This window comes from Drosophila novamexicana, unplaced genomic scaffold, assembly GCF_003285875.2.
Source record: "Drosophila novamexicana strain 15010-1031.04,08,12 unplaced genomic scaffold, DnovRS2.1 tig00000817-arrow-arrow-pilon, whole genome shotgun sequence".
Taxonomy (NCBI): Eukaryota; Metazoa; Arthropoda; class Insecta; order Diptera; family Drosophilidae; genus Drosophila; species Drosophila novamexicana.
The window spans coordinates 2,004,730-2,025,355 of record NW_020824827.1 but is presented as its reverse complement, the minus strand read 5'-3'; the positions used below and the strand labels follow the sequence as shown (position 1 = coordinate 2,025,355).

The following is a 20,626-nucleotide window of genomic DNA, read 5'->3' as shown; positions in this document are numbered from 1 at the left end:
TATGAACGCAAGGATCTCAGAACCTATAAGAGCTAGAGACTCCTCCTAGTGCCTGCGCAGATCGAGTTTGTTTTCGATAATCGATAACTTACTCCGTTTCCAAGCAATCGATAAAAATCGATATCGATATCCTGTTTTTTGGGCAATTTTGGTAAATAATAAGAGCTAGAGTTACCAAACTTGACATATAGCTTCTAAAATAGAATATATATGTATGCATTTGATGTTGGAAGAAGAGAGTTCAGGGTATCCCCTAGTCGGGAGCTCCCGACTAGAACCTCTTACTTGTTCAAGTTATTCTATCTGATCAACTTGACCAAATTTGCAGAGTTGAGCCTTTGTGGTTGTTAAAAGCAGCACATTCTTTATAAAGAGAATTTGTTAGCAATTTGGCGTGCTTAATGCGGCCCTTTTTGGCTTGGCTCAGGCCAAATTTTCGTGGCGCAAAATGGCCAAAGTTTCGTTCTGCACAGATTTTCACTATGCAAAACGAGGTCGATAAATGCACCGGCCAGGCGCCCATGGCCAGGCGCTTTTTGAGCCGCAATTTATTCCAACAGAGCTCTGTTAATTAATTGTGGTCAGCAGCAACTGCGGCTTTCAGCGCAAGCCAGATCCATAATGGAAACCAATAAATTCATGACTTTATCTTTTGTTACTCTGTTTCTTAAAGAGCGTCTTTCACTACCACCTGGTTGGCACACAATTAAGTTTCGGCACGTATCGAAAAGTTTTCGCACTAAATGAAGCGAGGGTCAACTGGCCACGGCCACGGCCAACTAAACTGTGGCACCTTTGGCTATTGGCCAGGTCATAAGTCGAAAGGTTGAGTCGACGTCAGGAAGTTCATTAAATAACTTTCTGCACTTTCTACTTTTGCACTTTGTTAACGATATGTGAGCTGCTGTTCAACTTACGGAAGCCACCAAACTGTATCATCTTTAAGGCAGTTGTCTTATTTAAAGCAATTTTACCAGATTTTCGCTTGACAAAACTACATTTAATTTCACTTCATTTAAGCTACAAAGCAATGCCAATTTAATTTTGATTGCATTTTAGTGCACGCTTCTGAAAGACTCTATGATATCTGATCACATAAATAATACAATACATTGGCTTGATAAATAGAAACGAATTGATTAATTCACTTCGTTTAGTTGAAGGATTGCCATGTATTGAAACAGTTTAAATAGGACAACAATATGATTGAGTTAATGCAAAATAAAGTTATTTTTCTTATATATATTTGACTTCTTTTTATTATCATTTGCCTAGTCCCTAAATGTCCGTTATTGTGGAACCTTCATAATTGCTTTGATTAACCTAGATCTTGTGTAAGTTTGACAATAATATAAGGTATAGCGTATACCTGATTATTCTGCTATTGAATAAATATATAATAGTTGATGGGAAAGGGTATTTAGTCGTCGGCATACCGAGCATAGCTGGCGTTTTTAATTTCAGCTCGCAGCAGCTCTTCAAATATTGCAATTATTTAGAAATTTCAATTTGCGTTTATTCTCACACAAAGCGAGCTGCACAATGCAAATGCTTTGCCAGATGTTTGTTATTTTGCGAATGTTGCAAGTCAATTGCTGCAACAAAATTGTTTTCAACGTGCAATATGCAGCGCAGCATATAGAAAACAGGAAGCCCCTGCAATGTGTGGCATGCCATACGTGCTGCCTAGTTGGTATTACCTGGACGGCAGGTTGAGTTAGAAGTGCGGCTAAATTGGTTGAGGATTTGGCTTGGGCTTGGCACAGCTTAATAGCATTTGCAGCTCCTGAAATTGTCCATATTGCCAATGAGCTGGCCTGAGTGCTCGCCAAGGCGGTTGAGAGATTTTTGGTCAGCCTGCCGTCGATTACGAGCTGGGCATAATCAAGGCCGCAGCTAACATCAGAATGCTGATTGAAAATCAATTGAAAGCCTTGGCGACACAGCTGCTCGATGAGCGTGTCCAATGCACTCGGCTGCAGCTGAATCTTGCAGCATCTTTGCCCAGGCAAAGCCTATCTATTTAGGGCCAAGCCTGACAGTTGTGGCAGCAACGGCAGCTGAACATGTTGCATTAAATGTTGCAGCTTGTAATACCGCATGTTTTACAATGCAGCAACACACAACTTTGTTGTACGCATTAGTTTTGAAATTTGTTATGCAACAGAAAATAGAGAGAAAAAAAAACATGGTCATGCAAATATTTGCACTTTTGCAACTGTCGGAGTGTGTAGGAGAGAAAGTTGGGGAGTGGGGGCCCCCCCTGGCCACATAAAACTTGCACAGATGACTTTATGCAAATATATTCAAAATTAGTTTCCATTTGGGTATTTTTATTTTATTTTTATTTCTAGAGAAATATAAGCGCAAGCTTACCCATCACACTCGGAACTGGCGCAGCTGGCAGCAGTTGTCAGCAAAAAAAAAAAACAACATAGAAATTACATTTGAAGCTAGTTAAATAATAAATTCAAATTTAATTTAGGTAAAACTTAATTCATGGAATTGTTTTAATATATTCGATTATTAACAAGCCCCTTTTGGAATGGGATAGATCAATAAATAATTCAGCTAGTCATATTTCTTGAGCCAACCGCAAATTTTCCTTATGACTCAAATGCGTCGACACACGCATTGTTAGAATCTAATTATGCTACATCTTCTTCTTCTGCACAAATGCAACTAACATGTCATTTTATCGTCAAGCCGCGGGACGTCTGAAGGCTTACTGCGCACAAGGTGCTGAAGTGATGGCTGTAACAGTTAAACTAACGAATGCACGACTTCGAAATACCCTGCATGCAGCTTATGACATTTACCAATGCCTTGCTTTGTGTATTGGCAAGAAAGAGTTCTCTAGTCGAAAGTTAATCCAAGACTTCTTCTGCGGAGAACCCTGACTTGAGCCTACGATAGAAGAGCCTATTTTATTCTTTTCACTGAATTTCAGTAGTTTCTGGGAGTATTGAATAAAACTCTCCATATACTCCATATAGAAGTAGTTAAAACTTCTTTGCAAGGTTTTCAAGCAGCAACTATTGCTATTAATATGCCTTCTGTCTATAGGCAGCAACATGCTCTCACTCATTCTTTGCAGGGTATTTAAACAGCTAATATTTTTGTTTTTGTAACTGAGCTACACAAAATTCTAATTAAGTCATGGAGTCTTCAGTTGCCAGAGCTGGGGGGCACTTTGTGTTGCGAAAATGTTCGTGTCGGCTTTGGAAAATTTCACACAAAGCAGAGTCACACAGCAAAAAGAAAAGCGCCAACTATGAAAAGGCCATAGGCAGACGCCGGAAAAGGCAACGCAACTGTTCGTAACTGGCGCAGATTTGATAGCGTTGTGGCCAGCTTCATTTCCAGGTCCAGTTTTTGATGTTTGCCTTCATTCTGCACTGGACACACTGCGTCGCCATGCCTCGTCATCGCATGTCCACGCCCACACCCACGCCCATGCCCACACCCGCCCCCACAGGCCGCGGCGCACACAACGCTTTTTGTGCAACGTCGCTTTTGTTGGGGGCCTTGTGGCTTTGTTTTGCTTTGTTATGTTGTCGGGGCAGCTAATTAAAAATTTTTTAAGTGTAATATGTAGGCAAATTTCAGCGTTTTCTGACTGGCGCGGCACATAAATAAGTCTGTACATTTTACCTGGCCACGCAGTCCCTTCTCTCGTCCTGGTCCAGCAAGGTCCTTTTATGATTGTGCAGCCGGCCAGGCTTGGTTCGAGCCATAGATATAGGGTGAACATTTTGAAGTATTTTCTTTGACGGCGCGCCTCGAGGCAAATGACCTTGTGCCGCTTCAGACAACCGAATGCGGCGCAATTAGCTGCACAACTTCGTCTTAAGATTAATGGCATTTTTTGGCAGAGTCCATTGAGTTGTTGCTGCCTTATTGACTATCGCCCCACAAACATCGCCGCCCCCCCGAAAGCCCCAAGCCGCCCGTCGTTGGTGTCAATAAAACGCTTGTTGTTGCGTATATAAAAATAATAAATGATGTCGTTGGCCCCGTCAAAAGTTGAACAGAAAACGGCAAGTAATTAGGCGCATAAATTTTATGACAACTGCCAATGGCATTCTTTGTGCCCAGTCTTTAATAATGGGAATGTTCTTGGAATCAAGAAAGTAAATGAAAAAACCAAGCTTATTCAAAAGAAAAGTCAGATCGATAATAACTTAGAATTATTGTTAATTTAATAAAGGGTAATGCCAAAAAGGAAGACATGACCTGAAAAACTACTTCCTGCTGCCTATCAGACACATAAACTCCTGATCCGAACTATATTTAAAATCCGTAATCATAAAAATATTTCTTTTATTCCATTTTAAAAATATTGTTGCATAAGTTTAAAGCTTTCGACATTGTGCTAACGCTTCTATACATATGAAAAAAAACAATTCTATACATATGAAAAAAACAATTTTTTTTTTCAACAAATTCAACAAAATATGAAAGAACTAGTATTGCCCGTCGCATCGTATAAAAAAAGGACAAGTAACAGCTGCGGCTCCCCAGGTCAAATTAATTGTGTTTAAATCATCTTGTGCTGAAATCGTTTGTGTAACTCGCGCCAACTTCAAATGTATACACATTTTAAATATCATGTCCGCTGAAATCTGAGCCAGGTTCTGCACATCGAGTTGATAATTATTTTACATAGACAAAAAATATCTGTCGTCGCCGAGGTCAAATTAATAATATGGAAACGCAATATGCACCGAAATATACCGAAAATATTGAATAATGAAATTGTAATAAAACGAATAAGTCTGTGCCTCATAAAAGTTACACATTTCAAGACAAAATTATAATATTCTATGCAAGGATGTAAAAAAAATGTCTATTATAAAATATGCTGCTGTGAACCCTAAAATTTGTGCTCAGTGGACCGACGTTTCGGCTACTTTCCCTTTCTTTGCAGTTCTTAAATAAACAAATGACAATTGCCTAATTTGAACCGACAACTTCTCGTTTGTTAGTCTGACGCTCAGTTGACTACGCCATATAGCCTTAGGTCATCACGTTTGCAGAAGACAAATTGATTGTTTGAGGCTTTTCATGGAAACTTTGACCAACGTTTTCCCCACTTGTTGGATGATATTTACGTAGAAGGGGAATGCAATAGTTATAAAAGACAGCGAGGGAAGAAAGAGAATAATCATAGGATTTATCGAATGTTCATCTACACCCAACGAAGTAGATTTCCGCGATCCGTGAGTCACATTTCAAATAACATTTTACATAAATGTTGGAAAATGAGATTCACGTCAATAGGACGAGTTATTTCTTTAAAATTATTTGACGACTTGTGTTTCAATTTTGTTTAGTAATACATTATGCTTGTTAGATTTCTAGAACTCAAAATTGCTTTGCTAATTTCCCTGTCTTGATAGCAGCAGTGGTTGTTTCCGTGACTGGCTAAGCAGTTAATTTGTTATGTTGTGTGCTCCGAAGCGCTTGTGACATGCATATGCACATACAGGCCGTGTTGGCCGGATGGGCAGCCCGTTGTTTGCCCAATGTAGTCCGTATGCCCCTTGCTACTCAAAAGAGATCGCCAATATACAATTGAGCGCACGTGTTGCCCGCGCTGCCTTGGCCTAATTGCCGGACTAATGGCCCGACGGCAGTTCACAATCAGAAAGCTCGGCAAAGGCAAAGGCCACGTCAAGAGATTAAAACTTTACATGGCATCGCGACTTGCGAGTCGCGAAGTTATCGGCTCGCTAAGGCTGGGCATTAATTCGATTTTGTTACGCATTTAAGTTCAATTGATTGTTGTTTTAAGTTAAAGGCACAGTCACAGGGAAAATCGAGATGCCTTTGTTGTTGCTGATAATTTTCTATAATTGTCTGCGTTGCGCCTGCACATGAACAGCACTGTGCGCTGAGTCCAGGGGCGGCGGGGGCATAAATAATTGCCGCTGACAGCTTGATAAATGAGTTTTCAGCCAAGTTAATAAAACTAAAACATGGCTCATGAGCTACCTGCCTGCCAGCCAGCCTGCCAGCCTGTCCAATGCAGTGCTCCTCTGTTTGTAACGCGCTTTTAAATTAAGATAATGCATCGAGCGGCGCCACGGTGCGTATGAGTAACGCAATTTCCGGACCCAGTTTAACGCCATGGCAGAAAGTAGCGCAGCAGTACCCTGGCTCACGGTAAGCTTTTAGCAACAATTTTCAAGCTAATGCGAATGATAAGCGCACATAAAATATTCGCAGCCATTAGCGAGTTGCATTTGCGCATTTTTCAACTGAACCCGCGTGCTGAAAATGTTTTTGCGTTCGGCTGCCCGTGCCGGCAGTCCACAAAGCTTGGCGCGAGCTAGCAGCTTTTATTCCCAGCTAAGCCGTTAAATTTTGTTCGAAAAACTAAGAAAAAAGAAATGCTTTTGCCGGAGTGCTCAAATTATGTGACGCTCGTAGGAGCTGGTCGCATTTAAGGCCACGCCCCGTTTTTAGCTGCAGTTTACGTGAACCCACAAATCCTATTTCATTATGCAAAACGTGCGGCGAATTAAAATCAGATTTAGCCCAGTGCAGACGTTGCCCTAAGACGGAAAGACGCAGTTCCCATTAGCGGCTGCAATGTGCGTGCTGCAGCTGCAGCGCGACATGCAACAGCATGCGTACGCATACGCATGCACACATGCACACATACGCACATATATGGCATGCGTACGCATACGCATGCACACATTTATGTATGTCTATGATTTAATGTAAGCGCATTTGAGAGATTTGCGCATTATCTATGCAGTCAGACTGGTTAAAACCCGTTGGGTTAGGTTTATGCGGCGTATGCGCAATTTGATGCTGCCAGGCTGTGTGGTCGCATGTTGTGCATGTCTGTGTGTCATTGATTGGCTTTGCACAAACATGTATGCCATGTATGCATGCATGTGTTTGTGCCTTACTTTCATAGGCAGTTAATATAATCAGCGCTTGACAAGTAATCTTCTGTCAGGCATTGACGCTGAGTGTCTGCCGGTTGTTGCTCTTTCAGTTGCTTAGTCTTTCCGGCATTTGTCACTTCACTATGAACGAGTGTGCGTGTGTGTGGCCGTCACGGCAAATAAGTTGCTGCCGTGGCAGAAGCAGCTCACACGCTGCTTGTTTGTCAGGCTTGGGCCCCTTTTCAGATTTATTATGTTGATGCCGCTCTGCTGCGTGTAATTTGAAATTATGCGCGGCGGCAGTACCGCGTATGCTTAACGTAATCAAATAACTCGAATAACTCAAACGCAGCGCGTACATGCTGCATACTTGGCAGAGCAGCAGCAGCTCATAAAAAGCTTCCAGGCGAGCTGAGTGTGCGCTCAACTTTTCATTATCATAATAATTTCTAGCTGATTTCATTGCTACCAACAGCAGAAACAACAACAACAACAACAACAACAACAACAACAGGAGCAGGAGATAGCGCAACAACCTGTTTGGTTGCACGATTGATACGCTCAAGTTGGCTTTTCAATTATGTGCCCCAGCTACGTGACTATAGAGCATAATGTGCGTGATACGGCGGCATATAAATATATATATATACTTACATAGATATATATATATATAAGACTCTTAATCTATATAGTTCTTTGTATATAAGCAAAAGGCCTATGTATTGTAGAAGCCCGCACGCCTTTTGATGGCTTTATTGGCACAGTTGGGGCGCAACTTTAACAGGGTGCAAATCGTGAGAAGTATTTAAAAGGTGAGTCCGGCCAGCATTTGCCGTGAAAACAAAGCCAGCTATGTGGGTTGAAATAAAAAATGTAAACAAAAAGGCCGCATCGCACACATGGGCCTCGTTGGCCGGGGCCAACATTTGTACCAAGCACACACACACACACACACATACACGTCCTTTGGGGTGCAACAGCGAAATGAAAAACGTGAAAAGTGCTGCAACAAATGGATTCGGGTTGGGTTTTGGATTTAGGTTTGGGTTCACTTTTAGGTTCGGGGAACACAAACTCACACACACACACACACACACACACACACACACACACACACACACACACACACACACACACACACACACACACACACACACACACACACACACACACACACACACACACACACACACACACACACACACACACACACACACACACACACACACACACATATATACACACACACACACACACACACACACACACACACACACACACACACACACACACACACACACACACACACACACACACACACACACACACACACACACACACACACACACACACACACACACACACACACACACACACACACACACACACGCACACGCACTCAACGAAAACAAACTCAGTTGAAACGCATTGAAAATGAAACACATAGAAGCAAGAGATAATTTCCCTGCGAGCGAATTTCCCTACGAGTGAAACATGCCGAAGAGCGTAGAACACGAAGCAGGCGCCCGATGCCGATGCCGATGCCAAAGCCGAAGCAAGCAGCAGCAGCAGCAGAAGCTGCGTGTGTGGAAGACAATTTTGGTAGCAAGTGTTTGGGCCATTCAGTTAAGATGTGCATTTCCAGCGGTGCGAACGTGTCGCGGGCGCGTCAGCTGGACCAATAGCCAAAAAAAAAGGGAAATCAAAAGAAGCAAACACATTTATTTAGAGCCAAGGCAGCGCCAAAACGAGTCAAGAAATGCCCACGCCCGATTGAGTGTACTTAGTGAGGCGCGCGAGTCGAGCTAGCTAGCTGTCTAGAAATTTTTGTAAATAAACAAACAGAGACACGAACCAAAGATACATTTCATTAGCAAAGATATTCAGACTGTTGATCAAGTGCAAATACCAAAGCAAATAAAAACAAAGCAAAAATACCGCCAGTTCGTGGAATGGTGCGGCTAAAGCGAGGCGTTAGCGCAATGTGATCGGGCCGATCAATGGGAACGAGATCGAGATCGAGATCGCGATATCGAGCGTGGGGTTCTGGTGCCGCCCAGGCGATGAGTCCCTATTGTATATAGTCAATATTAACGCGGGCAATCTTTTTCCATTGTATTCGTTTCATCTGTCTGTGTGATTCTCTCTATCTGTATTTGTATCTGTATCCGTGTCTGTGCACAATAATCCCAAAAACAAAATAAGTTAAATCTTAAATAATTAAAAGTATATTAATCAAAAGTCGCGCGAGCCACAAACACACAAGTTTCGGTGCAAAACGGGTAAAAACATAATCGAATTATTACGAATCACAAAACTATGCTAGGCATTAGATAAATTATTAGAATTAATTGGGTGTTAGAGCAATAAATACTAAACGCGCGCAAACGAATTGCAAAATAGACGGCCGCATTTTCTAATTTAATTGTAAATATATATTCGATATATTTATATATATATAACCAAGCGAGGCGGGCAGCGCCAGCATGGGACCAATCCGACGCTAGACAGAGATAGACACAGCAACAACATGGACTACGCCAAGGTGGACCCGATCATCAATACGGGCAACATAAGCACCGATGACTTTCTGGCGGTATTCACAAGCGCTGTCCCAACCACAACAACAACAACATCGCCGCTGCCAAATGGACAACCAGGTGGCACACTCAATCCGCCGCTGGTGACCGTCGACGGGCTGCTCGACCTGACGCCGTCAGTGAATGACACGATCTATCTGCTGAACGGCAGCTTGTACAACAGCAGCCTGCAGCTGGCGGGCAGCTATTACAATCAGACGCCGGCCAATCTGAGCCTGGGTCTGCTGGGCAACGGCAGCAATGCGACGGAGCTGCACTGGGATGGCAGGTATCCGAGCGGATATACGCTGACGCACATTGTGATCGCCTCGATCATTGTGACCATACTGATGATCATCATTGTGGTGGGCAATATGCTGGTGATCATTGCCATTGCCACGGAGAAGTCGCTGAAGAACATACAGAATTGGTTCATTGCATCGCTGGCCGTGGCCGACTTCTTTCTGGGGCTCATCATAATGCCCTTCTCGCTGGCCAACGAGCTGATGGGCTACTGGATCTTCGGCAGCTGGTGGTGTGACATACACTCGGCCATGGACGTGCTGCTCTGCACCGCGTCCATTATGAATCTGTGCCTCATCTCGCTGGATCGCTACTGGAGCATCACCAAGGCCGTTGACTATCTGAAATCGCGCACACCCGCCCGTGCCGCTGTCATGATCACCGCGGTGTGGATTATGTCGGCACTGATATGCATTCCGCCGCTGCTCGGCTGGAAGGTCAAGATGCCCGAGGGTCCGCTGCCAAAGTGCGAGGTAAGTGTGTTGCACTTGAGAAACTTGTGAAATTGATGCCAATTGCCGGCAATTGACGGCATGCCACTCGCCAATTTACGTATTTGCAAACAATAAACCGCTTCCACGCGGAATCTATGCAAATGCACAACACACACACGCACACTCACACACACACACTAGCACAACATGCAAATTTATCGTGGGGCTAGCACAATTGTCGGGCCATTTGGATGCGCATTGTTATTGGATTCTCTGGGCAAATGCCTTGGCGCGTCGTAAAGTCAGGGCCCGACTAAGCCCACAAATATTTATGCATATGACTTTTACTTTACCCTCTGTAACAGTATGTGTGTGCCTGTGTGTGTGTCTGTTTCTAATTTGGCTGCCGCCCACTGATTCATGTGAATGGCTCGCTTCGAGGCAGTCCCAAAAACTAGGCAATAACCCATCAAGATATGCGTGTTATCATGCGGGTCCCTGTCTCTGCCAGTCCTTGTCTCCAGTGTAAATGCTTGCAAGCATTTACATTTTCGTTGCCACACACACACACACGCACACACACACGCACGCGCATACTTGCCCACATTATGAATGCGAACAAGCTAGCTGGAAAATTCACAGGAGAGATTCCTTGACAGCCACAAGGCAAATTTTCCCGAGTTCATGTTGTCGCTACTCACTTTCAAAAATGCTTTAAATTTTACCACAAACTTGGGAGTATTCATCAGGGAGAAGCGGCACGCGGGACGCGGGTCGGTGGCAGGTCAAGCACACACAAAGACACACACACACACACACACACACGGACACAGCTGAGCTGCAGGGCGTGGCATTCAATCAATGTGTCCGTAAATGATTGAGTGACGGCTGCGGCAGCCGCTGTGCAAAAGAATTCAAGTTTGTAACCTAAAGCGATGCTCAATTACAACAGAAAGTTTTTAAACTCTAAACGGGCTACAGGTGCTTTAAGTAAAATTGATTTTACACACACACTCGCACACACATACTCACATATGCCGCCCTTTGTCGAGATAAACTGCAGAAATATTTATTGCATCCATTATAAATGCAGCGGCAGTCGCCAGTTTGCCGCGAAATTTGCGAATATCCTGAAACGCAACATCTACAGGGTTTTGATTAATTTTTCATGCGCGACGTTTGGCAAAAAAACAAAAAAGAAGAAAAATAAATAACACATATTAAAATAAAGAGAAGTACATCAAACAGAAAAGTAATAATAGTTCGGAATGGTTGCGTAAGTTTTCCCATACAAATTAACCTTGAGACAATAAAGCCAACCCATTTTCTAGGAGGAGCGGAGAGCGGGTGTCGGCGGAGAGCGGGGCTCTGTTATTTACGGGTGCATGAGCCGGGCACCAGGCTCTGAGGCTCTGCCGGAAAATGCGACACATTAATCAAGACTAAGTGGTCAGGATAACGTGCAGCCAACTGCTGGCCAGTAGGTCACTTGGCTAACAGTTTTTCTCCACATATATATATATATATATTTTTTTTTATTTGCTGCCAAACATGCTGTAAATTTAAGAGCCACAGCACTTTAGCAGTAAAAGTATCCAAAATAGTGTTTATAAAACAAGGGAAATGGGCTAAATTAAGACAAATAGATATTCTAACAGAAACTTTAACGACTTGCTTTAAAGTCTACAAATAAATAAACATCTCTAGCTGCAAATAATAACATTAAAAATAACTTAAATGTATTTTAAGGAGCGCTTTAAATATACGAATAACTTAAAATAGGAGGCGTTTCTGTATTTTACTTGAAATGTGTATTAAGTCGAATATGAACGCAGTCCGAAAGTTGTCTCTGTTTTCAGTACCATAATAAAGTATTTGGCAGGAGACATCTGAATTTATACGAAATCATCTTTCGAATAGATCAACAGTATAGCAAGATTAATAGATCATCTAGTATATTAATTATTTTAACTATGTCTAGTAAATCAAAATAATTGATGTTATTTATAAAACTGTGGAAGATATGGAATATATTTGTATTCCTGCGCTGGCATCTATGATCTGATCAAACTATATTTGCATATTCATTTATATGTTTAAATTATATTTGCCTTATACAAAATATTCTAAATTGTTGCCCCTTCCCCTTTCTAAGCCCCCTTTTTTTTAAATAATTCTAATATATAGGCTTGAGCTGTTCTCGAATCGTTGCTTTTATTTTTTCAACCAACTCAACTCAACTCAACTTATTATGCTTCTAAATGTAATATCCCCAGGCATGACATTCACAAGAGAGAGTGGAGAGCAATTAGCAGCATAGTCGTTATAACCTCTGAACAAATGGCTCCCAAAATGCGGCTGAGCACCAATCGCAAAACCAATCAGCTAACCGGCAGCCCGAAGTGACCCCACCGCACCAGAATGCCAGAATTTCCAGTACCCGGAGGAGGAGCAGGGCCGGTCCCATGGCTCATGCAACGACCCCGACCCCGACCCCGATCCCGATCCCGACGCAGCCCCATCATTAAAAATGCCGCCCAACGTAAAGGCAAACAATAGCGTCGACATTTACAAAGGCAACGCCTCCGGGCGTGGATCCCGTGTGGGGTCGCGAATTTAAGGCTCCAATTTGCAAGCGAATCGAACAGCGCACAGGCAACTACAAATACACACACACACACTCGCACACACACACACACACACAGAGGCATGGCCTGGCTGAACATTTTAATTATGACACCATGTTGACATGTTTAAAATTGTTGTGCGCAGTCGACGGCGTTGGCATTCGCAGCACATTGAACCGCAACGCAAGCCGCAAGAGAAAAGCGGCGAGTGGGCAACTAGGCGGCAACTGGAAGCCACGCCCTGTGCCTGTCGCTGGTGTGACACTCGCCTGTCGCATTTAATTAATAAAATCACATTTTAGAGAATTATGTCGATGATTTTGACTGTCAGCTGAAAGGTCTTTGCCAGCTGACAAACTATCTCCATGCCCCCTTTTCCCCCTGGAGGGCCAATCGGCTTTTGTAGTCGTGTTTGGCCTGTGTAAACATTGTGATAGACACATTAAATTGGCAGCCAGCTCTGATGGGGCAACTGTTGAAAGTTTTCACTCTGAATTGGCGGCTGCTGATTAAAGCAAAGTTTCAGCATTTGTCTAATGAGGTGTTGGTAATTACGCATGTGTCTGTCAGCCTGCCTGTGTGTGCGCGAGTGTACGTGTGTGTGACCCCATCCGGCTGCTGTGTTATTTTTGGGTTGTCGCTGGCCTAATGAATCCCGCGGCGCTTCTTGGCCCCTGTAAATCAGCAGCCATTGTTCGTCGACTGGCTAATGATTGCAATTTAGCCACGGGCCAATTTGACGAATTTAATGCCCGAAAAAATTGCGCTCAAGCAGACAATTTACTGCAATATGCAAACAAAGTGAATGATCCCAAGCAGCTTATTTTCCACAAAAGGACCCTGATTATTGTAAGCCTTTACACAAGCACTTATTGAAATATTAATCGAATATTATATGCCATATTTGGGCAGAAGAAACCACAATGGACCGCACAGGACAACGGCAGAAACTGAAGCAGAAGCAGAAGCAGAAGCAGGACAGGCTGCACTTTAAGACTGTCTGTCCTTTTAAGTGCTGCGAAACAGCAGACAATTCTTGGTGGCATTGGCAAGAATGGCAGCTTTTCTGTGAGCAGTTCTTGTCAGCTGAAAATTTGCCACAAATTGTGGCCAAAGCAACGTTGCGTATGTGTAATGTCACGATGTGCAAACGCACACGCACACACAATAATGACTTAAGTCATCGCCTAAGTAGCTCATTAGCGTCGGTATTGCGCCGGCTAGGGTACTTTAAAGAAAACAAAACCAAGTGGAAAGCCAACCAGCCAAGCAGCCAACCAGGCCTCGGCCACGGCTGGTTAGCCAGCGCCAGTTGTGCAAGGGCTTTAAGTTGACATTCAGCCCCGCGGGGCTGAGCACAAAATATCAAAAGTGGACGGGCACACACTTTTGATATTTTCTCATTATTTTTTTTTCAGTACGTGTGAGTGGCATTCGAGTGTGTGTGCGTGTGTGTTTGTTTGTAATTTTGCTTTAGGTCTTTGTTACATTTCATACACTTGACTGGCTTTGCTTTAAGTCTGTCCTTGTTGTTATTCTTGCCGTACTTTTACATGCCATCAAACTGCGTCCCAAGTTGCGAGCGCGTGTGTGTGTGTGTGTGATAGCCTTTTCTCTCCATTCACAATATTTTTCTACATTTTTCGTAGCGAAGCCCTTTCAAAAAAAAAAAAAAAACTGAACTAATGGGCGCAGCCGTTGGGCTTTTGCCTAGCTGGAAAGGATACACTATGCAGCATTTTCTCGTCTATTACCGACTGCGACAGCTCTTAAGATCATAATCATTGGCATTTATTTTCAATCACATTGTGGGCGGGGCGCAGAGCTCCCACATTTTGACTCAAAGTGCGCGCATTGAGCTGCGTTATTACATCCTTGATTTGTTTATAACAGGAAATTGTTAAGAAAAAAAAAACAAAATGGAATGTGTGTGCAAAAAATCAAGAAAATCAAATAACACGCATACGTCGCGTTGTCTCGTTGCCAAAATTTCCATGCGGCCTCCATGTTCCGCAGCTAAAATCGTTTGCTAATTTCCGCTCTCGCCGGGAGTTCTGGCCATAGATATGCAGCTGCATGGCCAAAAAGGGGGCGTCAAGAAAACATATTTTAAACGTCCGTTGAGCAGAGCCCAACACACACACACACACACACACATGCCAGACACATATTTTGGGGCACATGCTTTGGCGCATTTAATGCGTGGCATAGGCAAATATTGACATTTGGGCTTATGGAGCACGCGCCACTAACTGACGCTTCCCGTTTTGGCCAAGTCGAGCAATCCGTATGCTTAAATTAAATTACTGAGCAATTCTTTCCGGCTGCTTTTGGCCCTTTATTGCCACTCTGTGGCATTGTTCTGCCAAGTGCCCCACCTGGCAAACGTACGTAGCGTGTACAATTTGCGGTTCTTCCCCTACTTTTTTCCTTTCGTGTCGACGTCACAACTTAAATTTCATTTGTAGTCCCCTTCCCGCTGCCATTTTGCAGCTGTGTCGTGAAAGTTGCGCATTTCGCCAGTGGCTTCTCCTCCTTTCGGCTGGCTCGTTCTCGTCGGGATGCTGCGCTCCCCACTTCCTCAATTTGATTAAAATAAAGCAAAGTTTTTAAGCTCGGATTAGTGTCAGAATTTGTTGGTGCACCGCAGTCAGTCAATTGTTTGGGTTTCCCCCAACACAGCTTCACATGCGCGGGAGGAAGTCCCGCCTGTTTTCTAGCCGGCAGCTTAGCGTGCATGCTTTTTAATATCTACAGCAGATTCCCGAGAGATTCGCCAAGTTAAAGACTCTCGTTTATTGCTTCAAAAATTCGCATTGCATGCCCCGTGGCTGTCTGAAAACTTTTTTATTGCATTCCTTTAACTGCTGCAGCCCGTAGGAAAACGGCATTCCTACCCAGCCCTAGCCTTGAGTCCTTTTGCGCAGACAAGACGCCAACTCTTCGAGGCAGTTAGTCATTATACGCTGGCAGAGGGCATATCGGTTTTGTCGTGTCCTATGTAACATACGAAAGGCGAGCAGCTGCTCCTGGCAAGGAGCCTGCTAAGGAGGCGAGGAAGAAGAAGGCTTAAAAAGACCTATCCTATAGATCTGGCCAAACGGCGCCTTTAACAAAGCAAAATAAACACGTACATAAACATGCTATACAATGTAAATACATATTTAAATTATATTTAACCATAGTTAATTTTTCTATGAACCCCCGATCCTCACGCTGATAAAAGTTGCTAAGCATATCAGCTATAAATAAAAGAATTTTAATCCAAAAAAAAAGATAGCTCTATACAAGAGTTGTTGTATAAACAATAAATCCGTCACAAACTGAGGTGTTCTATTAAAAATTGCATTTTGAATTATATTTTCTAATATTATTTTACATAGATTTTAATCTTGATCGGACTATTATATCGTTTTCCTAGCCCAAGACCCATTTACCGGATAAATTATTCCTCTAGTGTTAGGTTTCTCTTTTGTTGTTATTCTTATCGCACTAGGTACTCGAGTTTGGTTGGAAACCTTGCCACGCACACACACACGCACACACACACACAAGCAAACACACACACACACATTAAAGTACACTCAAGCTCATGCACACAGGGAATGCAATTTAATATGCGCTGATGTCATCTCGTATCAGGAATAATTTCTTTGGCAAAAGTTTAGCTACATATTTTTTTGGTGTCGTGGCTGTTGCCCGATTTTGTTGGCCACGTGCTCAAGGCGCCTGAAAAATTCGCACGCGTATTAACTTTCACTTGGCAGGCAAAATAAACAAGCTTACGACAGCAACAACAACAACAACAACAACAAAAACGAAGCTAAATAAGGCCAATGAAAATTGAAACAGATTTGAAATTTATGAGTTCGCGCTCGCACATTTTGTCACGCTGGGCGTAGGGCAAAGTAAATTAAAGTTGGCAAGCAAATGAGACAAAATATTATCAAAGAAAAAATCAATGAAATAAAACAATTGCACGACCATTAAATACCCTATATATAATGCACTGAAAAGGGTTAGCTGAAGTAGAAAAGGGAGAAGCAAAAGCAAAGTTAAAATAATATTTTGTGCCACCATTTGGTGTATACAGCTTTATATTTTCAATTAAAATATCATGATAACATCGTAAAAATGTTACATACCTTTGCACAAAACTAATATACTCTTTAGGCCCAATTACAAGGGGTACAGGGTATAAACAGATCCGACAGGAGAAAGGCAAACACTGCATGGTATCTAGTTTCAATATCGATATTTATCGAGATTCTTGAAATCAGACGCTATCGAAATAAAAAGGTACGCAAAATATTTACATATCTCCAATTTCAAGCATTTGTAGTTTGCGCAACTGAAGGACATGGTTGGATCGACTCAGCCGTTCGTCCGGGGTCGGGGAGATGTATCCTTCTGGCTTCGCAGAAAAACATTATACACTTTTTAAGCCATTTTTAATAGATTGTGGGAGTAAAAATATAATAAACTCTTGGTTCAAAGTCTTATGAATTTCAAATCTCTTGCAAAGTCAAACAATTTTAAGACGATTTCCATCTTCGGTTGCGAGCTGGTCAGCCAAAGTGTTGAGCAGTTAATTTATTGCAAAAACGCGCAAAGCGTTGTCGGTTGTCGCAAACTCTGCAAAAGTCAACTGGCGCCTAATTGGCAAAACAAGCGGAAAATCGCAAATTAAAGCGAAAATGCACGTTCGTCCCCCCCTCCGCTACTCCCAGTCTTATGAAAACTTGGGGCGAGACAAATAAAACAAATTGCGTATACGCTCCGCTGTCCCATTGGCCGCTTGGCATTTGCCTAGCCCTGCTGATTTACCACTCCAGCACGATTGTGCTTTATGAATTCAACTCTTAATTTTGTTCATGCCACATCAGTCACTTTTAACCAGACGCCGGCGCCAGGCGGCTTCTCTTTGGGCGACTGCCAGCAATTTACGGCTGGCCGAGCTGCCTGCTGTGAGATCCCCAATTAAAGACGGTTTGTTCTGCTTAATGATGGTATTAAGCACCCAGACGGTCCAGCAGATTTTCTCGCTTGCTCATCGAACACAAGAGTGCACATAATTCTTGTACGAAAATCCCGAAATATTTTTGACATTTATGACAACATTTGCATACATGAACACCATAAATTAACCCTACATGCGCAGCCCCCTGCCACGCCCAACACCTATAAACGACAAGCGTGGGCATTATTATTGCTCTTGTTGTTGTTGTTGTTGTTGTTGCTGCCCCTGTCATAACAATGTCAAAACTTAAATATTGACAATGCCATCGACATTGACGCCATCGCCATTGCCGTGCGCGCCCTGCTTTTATAGTCGCGCATAATTTTTGCGATATTTTCGCATGTGTCGATGTCAGAGATTTGGAGTGAAACCCTTTCGCATAACACGGCAAAATGTGCTGCGTCTTTTTGCTTTTTTCCAGAGCATTTATGTGTGCAAATTGCGCGCAGTAAATAAAAAGAAATGGGTATGAAAATTTTTACTCCTATCAGCAATATTTTTTATTTGCCAGCTCGGCCTGGCGGCATCAGCGGAACGATGCCGAACCAAACCGAGCCGTTCGACCTATTGCCGCCACACATGCCACACCCCCACACACACATACACACACAACACTCCCACACACGCACACACACATGCTCCACCGTAATAATCGTAATGAATGGCTTATCACGCCAGCTGGCATTGTCAACGATTTTCCATCGGCTGGCGCCTTTGTTGGTTCGATACACTGCCGGAGCAGGAAACGGTTAATAAATGAATGAGTTATGAAGTCGATGGGAGGGTGGAAGCGCGGGGGCTCAAGTCAACGGATCAACGGTTCCGCCAGACGTCGCGTCGGCTCGCCCGATTTCACAATCAAATGAAATTTAGCCATTGAATTTAACGCGTTATTTGCCCTAAACTCTGCTCCACAAGACGCATATTGATTTACTCAGCACCCAGCGCTCAGCTCCAGCAGGACTCAGCAGTAGCGAAAAGAAGGCGGCAAGTGTTAAATAATTGCCCGGCAAGAGGCAGCCGCACACATGAGACCCGGCCGCCATATGGAGATTTATGGGCGCACAAGTGCAGCCGCTGCTGTGAAATCAAATAACAATTTCGCTTTTCATTAAATTCAACAAAAAAAAGCGCCGTTCTTAAAGTCGCAGAAGTTTGCCGGCCAGAATGTAAATTGAATTTGTTGCACCTTAAAAGGTTCACCAAAATTGCCATTTAATACTCGAACTAAGGAAATCTTTAATTCAAATCCATTTGTGAATTTGATACACACTAAAAGGAGGGGTTATCCTTGTTCGTGGCGCATGAAAATCCATGCAGTCCTTTACGCGGGCTATCGAATTACTTTATTCCAATTAATTAATATAAGACGCACACATGAAATGAAACGAGAAATGAGAAATCTAACTGAGTCAGCATTAAGAACATGAGGATTTACTTAGCGCGTATTAATCAGAGCACGAATATAATGAAATTCCAGGACACGTTTGGCTGATATGAGGCTTAGGAATTAAAGTAAGTGGGAAAGAGAGAAATGACTGAAACAAAGCAGCGATTAATAAAGCGCAATCGATTCCAAAAAAATATCATGAGCAGTAAAATTGAATATGTACGGAATAATCATATTGCATAAAAGGCAGAGTTTTAGCCATATATCACAAGCTATATGTCAAGTTTGGTGACTCTAGCTCTTATTATTTACCGAAATTGCCCAAAAAACAGGATATCGATATCGATTCTTATCGATTGCTTGGAAACGGAGTAAGTTATCTCTTATTGGAAACAAACTCGATCTGCGCGGGAACTAGGAGCACCTACATCTAATTTCAAGTCTCTAGCTCTTATAGGTTCTGAGATCCTTGCGTTCATACAAACGGACAGACGGACGGACGGACGGACAGACAGACGAACATGGCTAGATCGAATCGGCTATTGATGCTGATCAAGAATATATATACTTTATGGGTTCGGAGATGCTTCCTTCTGCCTGTTACATACATTTGGATTTTGCACAAATACAATATACCCTTATACCCATTTTTAATGGGTTCAGGGTATAAAAATATATTTCACAATCTATATAGCTATATCTATTGGTAACATAGTGTACCTAAAAACAAGTACAACTTTATTGTAGTTGTGAGGACGTGAGAAATTCCTTAGAGATGCAAATAGTTAACGTACCGAAACAGAGCAAATGATGTCATTTAATTTTGATTACATTTATTATGTTTGTTTAATGTAATTTCGTTGAACATATTCTTTTGTGATGTATTTTTCAAGAGTATTAAATGCTCTTTGTGCGTTTGCTTTGTTTTTGTGCTTTTTTCGCAGGCGGCATAATCCATTTTAAATAAAATTCCAAATGAACAGACACAATGAAGGCAGCCGAAACCTGTGACATCCTTTGCTGTTGATGTTGGGGCGCCCGTTGCCTTTTTTCATTTTTTTTTGTTCTTCTGCCGGATCGGCGGGGCAAACACACTTAAAACATGAGCACGAAAAACATTTACATAAAATCGTCTTAACGCATTTGCCGCCTCATCGTCATCGTCGACGTTCTGCTTCGTTTTTGCTTTTAACATGCCCCTGACCGAGCAGGCCAGGCCAGGACAGGAACTGGCTGAGGGGCAGGCGCTGCAGAGGGACCGGCTGTGCCTTTGGGCCAAATAAATTACATGAAGTGTCGTCGGCCCCGTTCTGTGGGCCATTTCATCGCAATTTAATATGCACTCAAAAAAAAAAAAACAAAAAACAA

General features: G+C 42.8%; 1 protein-coding gene and 1 long non-coding RNA gene across 3 annotated transcripts in view; one reads left to right on the top strand and one right to left on the bottom strand.

Annotated features, from left to right (window-relative positions):
- Window positions 1-9,219: 9,219 nt before the first annotated feature.
- Window positions 9,220-20,626, top strand: part of LOC115764064 (alpha-2Db adrenergic receptor) — a 49,407-nt gene continuing 38,000 nt past the window's right edge. For both annotated transcript variants that reach the window (XM_030706913.1, XM_030706912.1), the window contains exon 1: window positions 9,220-10,260. In XM_030706913.1, coding sequence (XP_030562773.1) covers window positions 9,436-10,260 — 825 coding nt within the window. In that variant the 5' untranslated portion in view covers window positions 9,220-9,435. The remainder of the gene's footprint in view (window positions 10,261-20,626) is intronic.
- On the bottom strand, window positions 16,913-17,462 carry LOC115764065. The gene is made up of 2 exons (XR_004017998.1): window positions 17,165-17,462; window positions 16,913-17,087 (listed from the first exon to the last, which is right to left on the bottom strand). It is a non-coding gene; the product is annotated as an uncharacterized LOC115764065 (long non-coding RNA).